Raw genomic sequence first — 14875 nt, forward strand, 5'->3', positions numbered from 1 at the left:
GGCCGGCTGGTGCCACTGGCTGCAGCTCTGCCCTTTCCCACTGGATCTGCCTTCCTTCCTCCCTCCTGCACCTCCCATTTGCTACCCCTAGCCTTTGTGTAATGCTTTTCTCTTTTTTCCTATCATCCCTCTCCCACCCCTCTATTTCCCTCTTTCCTGGGTCTAGCTTTCGCGTGGCTGATTTGGGGGAGTGGATTGTAGGAGGCACAGAGCTAGGGAGGGTCATCTGAGCCTCTTTAGGGAGAGGAAGTAGCATTAGAGCTGACAGTCCACATCTCCTTTCTAGAAGTTTTTAAAAATAGGAACGGATCCTCCCAGCTGGCTGCTGTCCTCCCAAAGGCCGAAGCGCCTCATGGCACAGCTCCAGGAGCACCATTCACGTGGCCTGTGGAATGAATGATGTGCTGGATGCTGTGCACTGGCTCGGCCAAGGGCCACCCAGGCCCCTCCACAGGTGCCTTCTGTGGAAGATGGAACTCTCCGGGGAGCTGAACTCTCCATTAGGGGCTTTTTGATGCTTCTATTGCAAATCAAAGAAAGCACCCAGGGAACTTGACAGTGGGATGAACAGAAACATGCAGGTGATGTGGAAGGAGTCGCAGAGAAGTTCCATCTTATTACTGATGGTGATAGGAACACTATCCAGGTGATTTTTTCCAACCTGCAGGGCTGACTTTTCTAGGAGGAGTTTACTCTTCAACTCCAGAGCTGACTTGGTTGGCACCGGAGTGTCTCACTGTGGGAGAGGGGGTTAAGCCCTGGGTGGGAGAACCCCAGAGGGTCAACTCTCCAGATCTCTCAGGACAGAGTGGCCCAGGGTGGAGGGGAAGTGGACCAGAAGAGGAGGCCCCAGAAAGTTCAAGGCACAGGATCTGTCTCTGTGGAAGGCTTCCCTGGGGTCCTCTGATTTCATTGCCACTGCCCTTTGCCTGAGGCTCTTTTTGCCCAACAAAGGCTTAATGAAATAAGCTGCCACTTTTTTCAAATTCCCTCTTTGTGAAGTCCGAATTCACAAGGGAGAAACCAGGAAAAGTGGTTATTGGCTTGTTTTATTTTGGCAAATGATTTACTTTCCTAACAAAAAAAAATGTTTTGTTTTTTTTTTCTCAGATCCCAAGCACATGACAGATAAGTACAGAAAATAAGTTTTTAGGAACGATTTTGAAAGGCAAAGCTCGTGTTTCAGAATTTAAAACTTGCTGAAAATAATCCATGCCTTATAGTAAAAGCAACTGTCAATTGAATTCAGAATAACATATAGAAAAATAAGAGCAAATAATTATATGGCATTTATGTGTCAGGTTCTGTTCTAGACTTATGTATTAGCTTTAAATCCTCACAGAACCCCTGTGCCACGGTGCTACTGTTATCCTCAATGGAGGGGAAGGAATCAAGGCATAAAAAGGTTACTTTAATTTCTGGGGGTCACTCCACCAGTGAGATCAGTGCTGGGATTGGAACCCAGGCCAGCTGATGAATAGTATGATGTTTGGACTGGGAATCACTGTCCAGTGCCCCCTATTTAATTCGTAAGGCTGTCCCTAATATAGCCCTCCAGTAATGATAATGAAGATGACGGTGATTATGTCCCAAGTCATCACTTACATAATTTCATGTACATTATTCTTTTAGGGTTGATATCGCAGACAATACTGTGGCCAATCTACAAATGAGAAAGCAGAAAGCAAAGACATGACTTGCTCAGGGAGAGGCCATCATCAGGGAGAGGCAGAGAGGGGATTGGAATCCAGGTTTCCCCTTCTCCCCTGTCCCGCATCCCATGCCTCTGCTCAGCACCAGCCAAGAGGAGTTTCCGTCCTTCTAGCCAAGTGTGTGTCAAGCTCACGTGTAAGGGACATGCCTCATGTAAACTCATAGCTACTTAAGAGTAAACAGCCTGATTAAGTAGTATCCACAGGACAGCACCACTGTGTCACACAGCAGTTATTTAAGAAAGAGTCAATTAGTTTAGGGTGTTCAAATGTGTGTACATAATTATAGCTTCCATCTGGGAACAGCACAGGGTTAGCACTAGAGGCAAACCTCTTTTCACATAGCATACTTCTCTGGGAACTAGGTCAAAATGTAACACCTAGTAAAGAAAATTGCTTGTTTTCTGTGGAGAACTTTCTCCCCCAAGCAGCCACACCAGAATCTCCCTGCAACAGATCGTCATTACCTGGCCTTCTCCTTAAGGAGTGCTGGCTTGGGCATCTGCCCCCAGGGGCATCTTTAAAAGAGTTAAGTACCAGGTGATACCTGGAGGGGGACAACACCCTCCACCATTAAGCAAACCAGCAGAGCCCAAGTCACAGCCTCCCAGGCTGGCTTCTAAGGAGCGACAAGGGGGTCTATGGTGCATTTCTGAGAAATGAAGATAAATTCCTCAAAAGGTTTATATTAGAGAAATTCCATACTTGAACAATAAAAGGAGTTTAGTGTAGAACACACAGAGGTCTATGGAAATGGCTTTAGTGGGACGTTCTGAAACTCCAGCAGACTGCTGTGCTCAGGACGAATTCCTCAGCGGCCCATCTGGGAGCGGCTCTGGGGAGGTGCTTGTTGACGTTCCAGAGGTTGCTATCAGGAGGCAGTTGCCCCCCACAGAGGAGGAGACAGCCAAGGGCACCCAGAGCATTGCATCCTCGGAGACGCCAGGGTACTTGGGTCAGTTCAAGAAGTGCCAGGCATTGGAGTCTGACATTTCCCCCTGCAGTCTGCTTTTGAATAAGATATTATGTTATTCCTCAATCTTCTTTTCTAAAAAATGGTAATATGTATATTTTCAAGTTCAGATAGCTATAGATATTTTTAACTAGGATCTAGAATTATTTTAAATTGTTATATTCCACAGAAGAAATTCTTAATCTCATGTACTTCCTCATTGCCTCAGTTTCTTTCTGAAAAATAACTTGAATCACTGGCCCCGGGAATTGAAATTTCGAAACTTCCCTTTGAGCTGAAGGAATGTGAACAGCCCTTCCAGGGCTCGGTCATTTTAGCTGGGCCTGATGATGGTGATGATAAACAACCACTGTCTTATGCTTGAATGGTATTCCCCCATCATAAAATATGCAGGTGTATTATTGGGCTTCTACTCCATTTGTTACTTCTGTGTTTGTAATTAAGCAAGGCTTCACTCAGTTTAGCTTTTGAGTTTTGATTTTTTTTTTTTTTTTTTTGAGATGGAGTCTCACTCTGTCGCCCAGGCTGGAGTGCAGCAGTACAATCTCGCCTCACTGCAACCTCCACCTCCCGGGTTGAAGTGATTCTCCTCCCTCAGCCTCCGGAGTAGCTGGGATTACAGGTGCCCACCACCACACCCGGCTACTTTTTGTATTTTTAGTAGAGACAAGGTTTCACCATGTTGGCGAGGCTGGTCTTGAATTCCTGACCTCAGGTGATCCACCTGCCTCGGCCTCCCAAAGTGCTGGGATTACAGGCATGAGCCACCATGCCTGACCGAATTTATATATATGTGTGTATATATATATATATACAGGGTCTCACTCTGTTGCCCAGGCTGGAGTGCGGAGGCACAATCACAGCTCACTGCAGCCTCAACTTCTGCTCCAGTGATCCTCCCACCTCAGCTTCCCGATTGCTGGTACTACAGGCATGTGCCACCATGCCCAGCTAATTTTTGTGTTTTTTGTAGAGACAGGGTTTTGCCATATTGACCAGGCTGGTCTTGAACTCCTGGGCCCAAGCAGTCTACCCACCTTGGCCTCCCAGAGTGCTGGGATTACAGGCATGAGACACTGTGCCCAGCCAAGTTTTGAATATTTCATAGTCACTGTGTACCACTGGGAATTTTTAAAAACTGACTTACTAAAGTTCACAGCATCAGTCCAAGCATGTGCTGCTTCCCCCAGCCAATTTAGCTGCAGAAATTAAGGAAAACAGGCTCTTGCCAAGAATCACTCTTGATTCACCAGCAAAATAATTTTTTTTTAATCTGAAGGAATAACTGGGTTGTCTTATGCATGTGTGTTGTGGTTCATTTATCTGTAATAAACTTGCTGAAGCTTTCCCCATTATTCTTTAATCTCAAGATGTGTTGGCCAGCCACGGTGGCTCACACCTATAATCCCAGCACTTTGGGAGGCCGAGGCAGGCCAATTGCTTGAGCCCAGGAGTTTGAGACCAACCTGGGCAACACAGCGAGAGACCTTGTCTCTAAAATGATAATAATAATAATAATAAAGATTTGTGGTAGTTCCCTGGTCACTAAACCATCGGTTTTTGTTTTTTTTTTTTGGAGACAGAATCTTGCTCTGTCACCTATGCTGGAGTGCAATGGTGCAATCTTGGCTCACTGCAACCTCTGCCTCCCAGGTTCAAGCAATTCTCTGCCTCAGCCTCCCGAGTAGCTGTGATTACAGGTGCTCACCACCACGCCCGGATAATTTTGTATTTTTAGTAGAGACAGGGTTTCACCGTGTTGGCCAGGCTGATTTGAACTCCTGACCTCGTGATCCACCTGCCTTGGCCTCCCAAAGTGCTGGGATTACAGGCGTGAGCCACCACGCCTGGCCTAAACCATTGTTCTTGACTGGCAGCTGTCTGTACCTTTCTGGTCCTGACATTCCAGAAATGCCTTTCTCCCTGGGGTCAGGCAGACCTTCCTGGCTGGGTCATTGCACTGGGCTTTCCCCTGTGGCAGTCAGGAGGGGATTTATAAAAGTACATATTTAAGTTGAACCATATGAAATTGGCAGTCTTAAACAATCTTTAACCTTTAAAAGTGGTAATTAGTTTCAATCTAATAGGGCAACCAGGGGCTTTGCTGTAATCTGGATGTGAAATTCAGTTCCTAGTTCCTCCTAGGCACTGGAAGATAAGATCAGCCATTTGTGGTAGGACCATATAATAAGAATTATTACAGTCCAGTTGTCAAAATCTTTTTTGTGGGTTGTGTCCTATTTATTCTGCAAATTTAGGAAGTTGTATTATCTCTCTGGTTTTACCCTCATCAATAAAGTGGGCTGGTGAAAAGAAGTACTTTGAAACAATTCTGTACTCTCTCCATTGTAAGCTTAGGTTTATTTGAACCTAATGGCAAACCTGGAAGTCTGCAGGGCTGGTAGAATTGCTCAGAGAGGTTTAGAGACCTGTGCAAGGTCAAGGTCTCAGAATGAGTAAGGGAGACACATCTGGAGCCCAAACCTCCTACCTCCTGTTCCCCACCCTGACACTCCACACCACTAGGTAGAGAGCAAACCACACAAGGAAGCCTCTTTAGGGGTGAGTTCCAGGGCTGTGGCACGTCACCCCTTTGTTTTAGGATGTTGCCCTGCGCGTGATATGCCACACAGCAGTGGTTCCAGTGTGTGCCGTGGTGATAGTAGCCCAGGAGTGAAGAACCTGGGCTCTGCAGTCAGCACTGCCAAGTTCATGTCCCAGCTCCATCACTTCTCAGCAAGTTATGGCGTGTGTCTCCTCTGTGCCCAGTCTCCTCCTCTAAATGCAGAGAGGCTCACAGCCCTACCTATAAGGCCGCAGTAAGGCTGGAGTTAATGTGCATGGAAAGTACTTCAAACTCTGCCTGACACCCAGTAAGAGGTGAGGAAATGTTTGTGCTATTTTATTATTATTATAACTACTACAGATATTACTGTTTTGTTGAGAAATCAAAATCAGTATTAAGGTACTTTCTGGTTCTTCTAAAAGTCTAGTTTTTAAAATGCTGATCATTTAATTGGAATTTTAGTGTTTGGGGGAAATTTTAAGTAATCTCCTTGCCCCCTCCTTCTGTAGATATGTATGTATTTATGTATTTATCTGAGACAGGGTCTCACTCTGTTGCACAGGCTGTAGTGCACTGGCACCATCAAAGCTCACTGCAGCTCCGACCTCCTGGGCTCAAGCCATCCTCCCACCTCAGCCTTCTGAGTAGGTGGGACTACAGGCACATGCCACCATGCCTGGCTAATATTATTTTTTGTAGAGACAAAGTCTCATTATGGTGCCCAGGCTGGTCTTGAACTCCTGGGTTCAAGAGATCGTCCCTACTCAGCCTCCAAAGTGCTGGGATTACAGGAGAGAGTCACCGTGCCTGGCTTTACTCTCTCCTCTTACTGTGTGGCAGGACTCCTAGCAGCTTGCCTGAGACCTCATAGCCTGGACCATTACTTTATCCCAACTCTCTGCTAGCCCTGGCCCTTCCTTAGACGTGGAGAGGAAGTGGAGTTGGGTGGGGCAGCCTAGGATCTTCAGTTGCTCCCTCTTCTTCTCTTACTTCAGAAGACAACATTTATCAGGTCATCCTTGGTTGAGGGCCACTCACAAAAGCCGTGCGAGGCTCCTGGGTTGAACCAGTGTGTCTGCATATTTTACATGAAATGTAGAAGGCAAGGCACAGATCTTCCTTGTGTTAATCTCCCCAGGAAGGAGTAGGAAATCCATCTTGGGACAGCAAATCTATGCTTGGAAACATTTCAATAAGCTGGGCCAGCCAGGGCCCTCTTATTGGGTGTCAGGCACCGTTCGAAGCACTTCCCGTGCACATTAACTCCAGGCTCACCGCAACCTTACAGGTAGGGCTGTGAGCCTCTGCTTATAAAGGAGGAGACTGGGCACAGAGGAGTCACACGACATACCTTGCCCAGTCCCACAGCTGTGAGTTGATGGGGTCGGGACATGAACTTGGCAGTGCCGACTGCAGAGCCCAGGTTCTTCACTACTGGGCTACGACTACCACTGCACTGCTGTTACACACACAACAGGTACGTTTGCCGTGCGCCTCCCTTTCTCAGAGCGGAAGCGTGAGGCATGATTGCTAGAACAGCATTAGGATTTTTTCTGATCCCAGCATAACTTCGTAGGAATGCATTCATATGCAGTTGTCACCTCGCAGCATGAGCGTGGCACCACGGGGTCTCAATGCTCCTTTCTGTTCTCTTGCCTGCCCCTCACCCCTGGACACTGTCTTTCAGGGAGCAGAGTCCAGCTGTGCACACAAAACCCCAGCCGCCCACTCTTGAGGTGCCCCAGCCAAAGCTCTCCCTCCGCCTCCCCCTCCTCCTCCTTGTCCTCTTTTTTTTCAGCCATCCTGGGCTCCTCGCTTTGCCCACTTGTATGCCACATGGTGATGTCAGCGCATCTCACGGTGGCTTGCTGTGTGGCTCCCGTGCCTGGCCTCTGCTGTCATGTCGAGGCCTGGGAGCTGTGGAAAGGCTGTCACTTTACACACAGGGAGTGAACAGTGTGCAAATTTTGAATCCCTCTGTTAGCCTCACCTGAGAATCTAGGGGTTGGCTGTTTTGGAAAAATGGATATTGAGTGTGAGCTCGTGGTTTGTGGAAAAGATCAGCCTCTCCACGGGAATGGTTTGCAGAAAATTGTTTCACATAGGTGTGATGTGTTCAGCTCTGCCAGATGTCTCGGGCCATCTGATGGAAAGGATGGGATGACACTGAGAGACAATCACTCCTGACAAGAAACGAGGTTCACCACAGATGCACCCAGAGCCCTGTTCCTACCCCAATTCTAGAGAATTGAATAATGGCATGGTGGGGGTTTTTCTGTGAACTTACAAAGAATGCTTGGTGAGCCTCATGTGCTTTATTCCCACAAACCTCTCCCCGTGTTGGGTAGTAGGGTTTATTTAAAGGTTGGGGTGCAGGAGGGGACTGTGCACAAGTATCTGCAGACAGGTAGAAATGGGGGGCTTCTCTTCCACTAACTTGACCCTTTACTTTTAATGTTATGAGGTTTTTAACTTTGTGGGTTAAATTCCACCCCACTGACATCAGAAACAGTAGGTTGCAGTCTGCAACCAGCCGTGCATTAGCAGCATGGCCTCAGAATGTCATAACTGCTTTGTGCTTCAACTTTTCCACCTGCAAAAGGATCCTAATATCTTTTCCTATATCTTCCTGGGCCAATTTGAAAATGTAGGAAAGACTGTGTGAAAATCGTGTCCCAAGCCCCTTCAGAGAAAGTGATTTTGAAATGTCAGTAACGGCCGCTCATACCCAGGGCTGTGGTGTCCACATGTGTGCTGTGGAGGCTGGCCAGGCCTCCCTGTCCTGCATTCCCAGCATTTTTACTTTGTGAGTAATCCCCACCACTTCCACCGCACGGAAGAATTGAGCTTTTAGCCTTCTGCCCACACAGACACAGATGTCAGCCATCCATAGTAGAGGAAAAGGAGAGGCATTCCACACTTTCTGCCTTAAACATACACAGTGCCTCACAAAGGTCCAGCCCAGGCCCTGGTGCCCAGGGTGGAAGTAACAAAGCACTTCCTGCCATCACTTGTGGAGTTACTCAGTCTGAAAGCTAAAAGGACATTGCCAGACCGTGTCGGGAAGCCACCATTTTCACGTGAGGAACCTGAGACCCAGAGCAGGGAGGCCTTTACCCAGAGTCCCATAGCAGATTATCAGGAAACGCTGGGCAGAACTTGAACCCAGGTCTGCTGACCCACAGGCTAGATTTTTCCTCCCCTCTCTGCTTCTGTGGGGTGGATGCAAGGGCAATGACTACAGGGAAAGGGACCAGGATCAGGAGGAGGAGATGGTATCAGGCAAGTGAGGAACAAGAGGGGCCTAAAGATGCTCAGCCAGGGCCTCCCCAAACCTGGTCCCCTCACCTACTCTCCAGCTCCCCTAGACTCCTAAGCACCTGGAGGATGTTGGGTGTCACAGGTGCCTGCCCCTCTCTGGCCCTAAAGCCATAGGGGACACTGGGCTGGATGCTAAGTCCCTGGGGCATCAGATGGGGAAACAGGCCCCAGTCCCTCCAGCTTTCATGCTAGGGAATAGGCAGGGAGCTTGAGGCTCTCCAGCCCAGTGGGCCAGTGCACCCTGAAGAAGGCATGGGATTCCCAGGGGGAGAGGCCCAGGATGCTTGGGCAGGGGCCAGCACGGAGCCAGGAGAGGTGAGGCCCATGGCTTTGGAGCCAGGCTGACCTGGGTTTAAGGCACCGCTCTGAGTGACCCTGAGCATTACTTAAACTCTCTTAGGTTAAGGATAATTCCTTCACCTCATGAGGTCAATATGAGGATCAGATGAGAGGATATTTGTAAGATACCTACATGTTCAATAAATGTTAGCTAAAATCAAAATGAACAGAAAGGCATCAGGTGGCAGATGGCAGCAAGTGCCTGTGCACCTCCCATACCTGTCCGATGGGCCAGCATCTGTTCTCTGTGGCAGGATGGAGGTGCTATCAATCTCCTCCAAGCTCCTACTTCACAAACGACATCATTAGGCATCCGCAGTTTCTGTCAGTCTCCTTCAGGCCCCCACTTTACAGATGTCAGGATGCCCAGAGAGGCCAAGGAGCCCCGGGTTGGAGCACTGTGCGATGCCCAGTTTCTGACCCCTCCTTTGATCCATCTCTTCCAGATTCATGTGCTCACAGCTCCCCAATCAGGTCCTGAAGAGCATCAGCATCATCGACAGCCCCGGCATCCTTTCTGGGGAGAAGCAGCGCATCAGTCGAGGTCAGTGCCTGTCCCTGCCCCTCCCCACCAAGTGCTGGCTGAGGCCCTCTCTGCTGTGAGCAGAGGATTTCTGTCCCTATATTATTCTATCCATCCTCCAGGACAGCTGTTGGGCAGCTGAAGGGGCCCCAAGTGTCAACCAGGAGTTCACAGCATCAAAGACTCTGCCCTCTCCAGGGACTTATATTCTGTGAGAAAGACGTTTGTCAAGTTACACATGAGTAAACGAAGATGAGGAGTCGGGTAAACACTGGGAGGTATCAGGGTGTGAGGGGACCTGGCTTGGCCTTGGAGTGTTGGGAGAGGCTCCTGGAGGAAGCAGCATTGGAACTAGGATCTGAAGGAGGAGTAGGAATTACCTAAGGGAAGCTGTGGGGTGGGGAGAGACTGTGAAGCATTCAGAGGGGATCTGTGAAGGGTAGAAAATGCTTGTGCAGAAGAGGACATCTGGGCTTCTCCAACCTTCACAAGACAAGGCTGAGGCAACAGCTGCTTCTAGGCCTGTGCTTTGTAGTCAAAACAGATGGGTCTGCTGGGCACGGTGGTTCACGCCTGTAATCCCAGCATTTTGGGAGGCTGAGGCAGGTGGATCAGCTGAGGTCAGGAGTTCGAGACCAGCCTGGCCAACATGATGAAACCCCATCTCTACTAAAAATACAAAAATTAGCTGGGCATGGTGGCGGGCACCTGTAGTCCCAGCTACTCGGGAGGCTGAGGCATGAGAGCTGAACCTGGGAGGCGGAGGTTGCAGAGAGCTGAGATCACACCACGGCACTCCAGCCTGTGGGTGTAAGAGTGAAACTCCGTCTCAAAAAAAAAAAAAAAAAAAAAACAGGTGGAACTGCTGTCTCCCTCCGTCCTACAGGAAGGGGGCATCAGGGACAGACCAGAGGACAGAGTTGACTTACGGAGAGGAAATGCCTGATCAGGAGGGTCAGGATGGGTTCCTGCCATCACAGGTCCAGAGGCAGCTCAAGTCATTCCCTCGCCCTGGCCCTTGAAACAAAGGCGGGTTGCTGGGAGGGAGGAGATGGAGCAGATGCATTGCTGCCGTCACTTCTGGCTGAGAACTCTTCACAACCACTTGAACAGCAAGTCGGTAGCACCGTGCTGAGAAGTCTGGGCATGCCAAGGTTGAGCAGAAGCCTGTGTGGGGTCACGGTCGCAGGTTACGACCAGGCAGTGAACACCCCATAGCTTACAAAGCAGAAGTGCAGTTACATAGGCCAGCGAGGGTCCCATGACAGGGGTCAAGAAAGGGATTCCGAGGCCAATAAGCCCTCCTTTCTCTTGGCATTTTGGGAATGCCATCTCTGCTGCTCCAGGGCCCCGCAGAGAGCTCGGGGCTGCGCTGAGCCAAGGCCTCCCAGGGTGCCTGCTGTGCCTTCACTGTTTCAGTCAGGGACTTGCCAGCTATGGAATGCCATTAAGGCCACCTTTCCCAGACCTCCAAGAACCTTGCAATTATGAAAAAAAAAAACAGGTTAATGCTATTCATAAATATCTTGTTGGTTTTATTTTCTATTATAAAAGTATAGATGTTTGTGGCAAAGGATTCAGTCAATGAATACAAGAATGTAAAAAAAACCTCACTGTCACATTTAACAGTTATTAATGGTTTTCTCTCACTTCTTAGAGACTTTTTCCTGCGCATATGCAAACACATTTCTAATAGAAATGGGATTAACATGCACATTTTCTACAACTTGATTTTTCCTCATAACAGTCTATCTTGGACATCATTTCATGCCAGTATATTCAGATTATTTCATTCCTTTTAATAGCTGCTTGGGTTCCATTAAAGTGACATAATATAGTTCATTTTGCTGATTTGTGGACATCATGATTGTTAATCATTTTTATGCTTACAAATAGTGCTGTGGATGGTCGTCTTTTTATGTGTATCTTTATACCTCAGTGCCAATCAGTTTTTTTTTTAAGAGTCAGTTGAGGACCATTAATTTAGCTCCAGAAAGATTGCTCTGCAGATAGTATGGATAATAAAGCAGGCCCATGTTCCACAGCTATTCTGAGCTGCCCATGTTTCACTGCTTCTCCATTTCTGACTGAATATGCTGGAGAAATATGTGGTCCTGGTAACTCTTTCTTTTTACCTCTAAATTTTAAGGCCTCCAGATTTTGGCTCCCACCACATGCATTTGTTTTCATTGGTAGGCCTTTAGCCAATTCTGTTCACCTGAGTCTTGCAGCGTCTCTCCTTTGCTTAGTAATCGTGTCTTTCAAACTGTAGCTCCCTTACAATAGTGTTGACACATGGATTAATGCTTCCAGAATGCTTTGAAGATCAGTTCTTTGTATCACTTTATAATATGATCTGACTCATATCCTGGTCTGACTTACTGTGGCATGTACTTACTCACATCCTATGCACAGTAATAGCATATATGTTCCAGCCAGTCGGCAGTCCCTGCCACACTGATGGACACAGCAACAGGTGGGGAAGGACCCAGAGCCACAAGCGATGACAGCACGATGGGCCACAGCCGTGGTTCCCAAGCCCGGTTCCACACGGTGTTAGGGGCGCAGCTGGTGGTGGAAGTCACTCAGCTGACATTTTCAACACATTAACCCCAAAGAATGCGTACTGTTGTAAAGCACCTTCAGCTCAAACGATTGCAAACCGTGCGATGTTCTCACGTATACTCACACCTACACCCAGCTTCGTAAGACCAGCTTCATAAGACCACAGCCCCACCTTTGCCAGGAATTAACGTCAACATGGGATAATAACGTCAACATGGGATAATAGACTGGGTACAAATTGTGACCCCACAAGATATTTAAAGCATCCCCCACTGACTTTATTAGCAGGTCTTTGCCTCCCTTATGGGCATTGTGCCTGGGAAGGAGGAAAGGTGGCCGCTGGTGTACTGCCCTCCACTGCTCCTCCCTTCCCCTTTGTGCAGTTAATGATTAATCCTCAAAAGCTGAGTGGCTGGACACGGTGACTCACACCTGTAATCCCAGCCCTTTGGGAGGCCAAGGCATGAGGATCCCTTGAGTTCAGGAGTTCGAGACCAGCTTGGCCAACATAGTAAGACCTCATCTCTGTTTATTAAAAAAAAAAACAAAAACAAAAAAAAACATAGCATTTCAGGGGAGTAAACGTCATCTAAATCTCCTGCTTAAGAGCTGTATAAGGCCATACTGCCCAAGGTAATTTATAGATTCAATGCCATCCCCATCAAGCTACCAATGACTTTCTTCACAGAATTGGAAAAAACTACTTTAAAGTTCATATGGAACCAAAAAAGAGCCCGCATCGCCAAGTCAATCCTAAGCCAAAAGAACAAAGCTGGAGGCATCACGCTACCTGACTTCAAACTATACTACAAGGCTACAGTAACCAAAACAGCATGGTACTGGTACCACAACAGAGACATAGATCAATGGAACAGAACAGAGCCCTCAGAAATGATGCCGCATAGCTACAACTATCTGATCTTTGACAAACCTGACAAAAACAAGAAATGGGGAAAGGATTCCCTATTTAATAAATGGTGCTGGGAAAATTGGCTAGCCATATGTAGAAAGCTGAAACTGGATCCCTTCCTTACACCTTATACAAAAATTAATTCAAGATGGATTAAAGACTTAAATGTTAGACCTAAAACCATTAAAATCCTACAAGAAAACCTAGGCAGTACCATTCAGGACATAGGCGTGGGCAAGGACTTCATGTCTAAAACACCAAAAGCAATGGCAACAAAAGCCAAAATTGACAAATGGGATCTAATTAACTAAAGAGCTTCTGCACAGCAAAAGAAACTACCATCAGAGTGAACAGGCAACCTACAGAATGGGAGAAAATTTTTGCGACCTACTCATCTGACAAAGGGCTAATATCCAGAATCTACAATGAACTCAAACAAATTTACAAGAAAAAAACAAACAACCCCATCAAAAAGTGGGCAAAGGACATGAACAGACACTTCTCAAAAGAAGACATTTATGCGGCCAAAAAACACATGAAGAAATGCTCATCATCACTGGCCATCAGAGAAATGCAAATCAAAACCAAAGTGAGATGCCATCTCACACCAGTTAGAATGGCCATCATTAAAAAATCAGGAAACAACAGGTGCTGGAGAGGATGTGGAGAAATAGGAACACTTTTACACTGTTGGTGGGACTGTAAACTAGTTCAGCCATTGTGGAAGTCAGTGTGGCGATTCCTCAGGGATCTAGAACTAGAAATACCATTTGACCCAGCCATCCCATTACTGGGTATATACCCAAAGGACTATAAATCATGCTGCTATAAAGACACATGCACATGTATGTTTATTGCGGCACTATTCACAATAGCAAAGAGTTGGAACCAACCCAAATGTCCAACAACGATAGACTGGATTAAGAAAATGTGGCACATATACACCATGGAATACTATGCAGCCATAAAAAATGATGAGTTCGTGTCCTTTGTAGGGACATGGATGAAACTGGAAAACATCATTCTCAGTAAACTATCGCAAGGACAAAAAACCAAACACCACATGTTCTCACTCATAGGTGGGAATTGAACAATGAGAACTCATGGACACAGGAAGGGGAACATCACACTCCGGGGACTGTTGTGGGGTGGGGGGAGGGGGGAGGGACAGCATTAGGAGATATACCTAATGCTAAATGACGAGTTAATGGGTGCAGGAAATCAACATGGCACATGGATACATATGTAACAAACCTGCACATTGTGCACATGTACCCTAAAACCTAAAGTATAATAATAATAATAATAAAAAGAATGTTGAAAAAAAAAAGAGCTGTATAAATGAAACCCATGAGGGCAATTGATTTTGGAACAATTTTTAGTATACTACGCCATATGGAAACTCCTTACCCCTCAAATGTTCCTTAGTTCAATTATGGTTAGCAGAAAATCTTTTTTTTTTTTTTTTTTTTTTTTTGAGACGGAGTCTTGCTGTGTCACCAAAGCTGGAGTGCAATGGAGTGCTCAGTGCAGCCTCTGCCTCGCAGGTTCAAGTGATTCTCCTGCCTCAGCCTCCTGAGTAGCTGGGACTACAGGTGCCCATCACCATGCCTGGCTAATTTTTGTATTTTTAGAAGTGATGGGGTTTCACCATATTGATTCTTGAGGGCTTTCCTTAACATTGTCTAGGAGGACTTAAAGATGTTTGTATATAAATGTTAAAATGATAATCAGTATGGTAACCATATTGGCCAGACTGGTCTCAAACTCCTGACCTGAGGTGTGATCCGCCCGTCTTGGCCTCCCAAAGTGCTGGGATTACAGGTGTGAGCCACCATGCCTGGCCATTGGCAGAAAATCTTTAGGGACAACAGACTAGGTCAGTTTAGTTACTAACCTGTAGCTTTCCTGGCTGACGTGAAGTGTTGAATTCCCATCAAGCAAGGATAAAAGTGTTCTGATATAT

General features: G+C 47.0%; 1 protein-coding gene across 1 annotated transcript in view; it reads left to right on the forward strand.

Moving 5' to 3' along the window:
- EHD4 (EH domain containing 4) overlaps nt 1-14875 on the forward strand; it is an 81376-nt gene that overhangs the window by 19702 nt on the left and 46799 nt on the right. The window contains exon 3 of the mRNA XM_030814251.1: nt 9358-9455. Coding sequence (XP_030670111.1) covers nt 9358-9455 — 98 coding nt within the window. The remainder of the gene's footprint in view (nt 1-9357; nt 9456-14875) is intronic.

This window comes from Nomascus leucogenys, chromosome 6 (genome assembly GCF_006542625.1).
Source record: "Nomascus leucogenys isolate Asia chromosome 6, Asia_NLE_v1, whole genome shotgun sequence".
Classification (NCBI taxonomy): Eukaryota; Metazoa; Chordata; class Mammalia; order Primates; family Hylobatidae; genus Nomascus; species Nomascus leucogenys.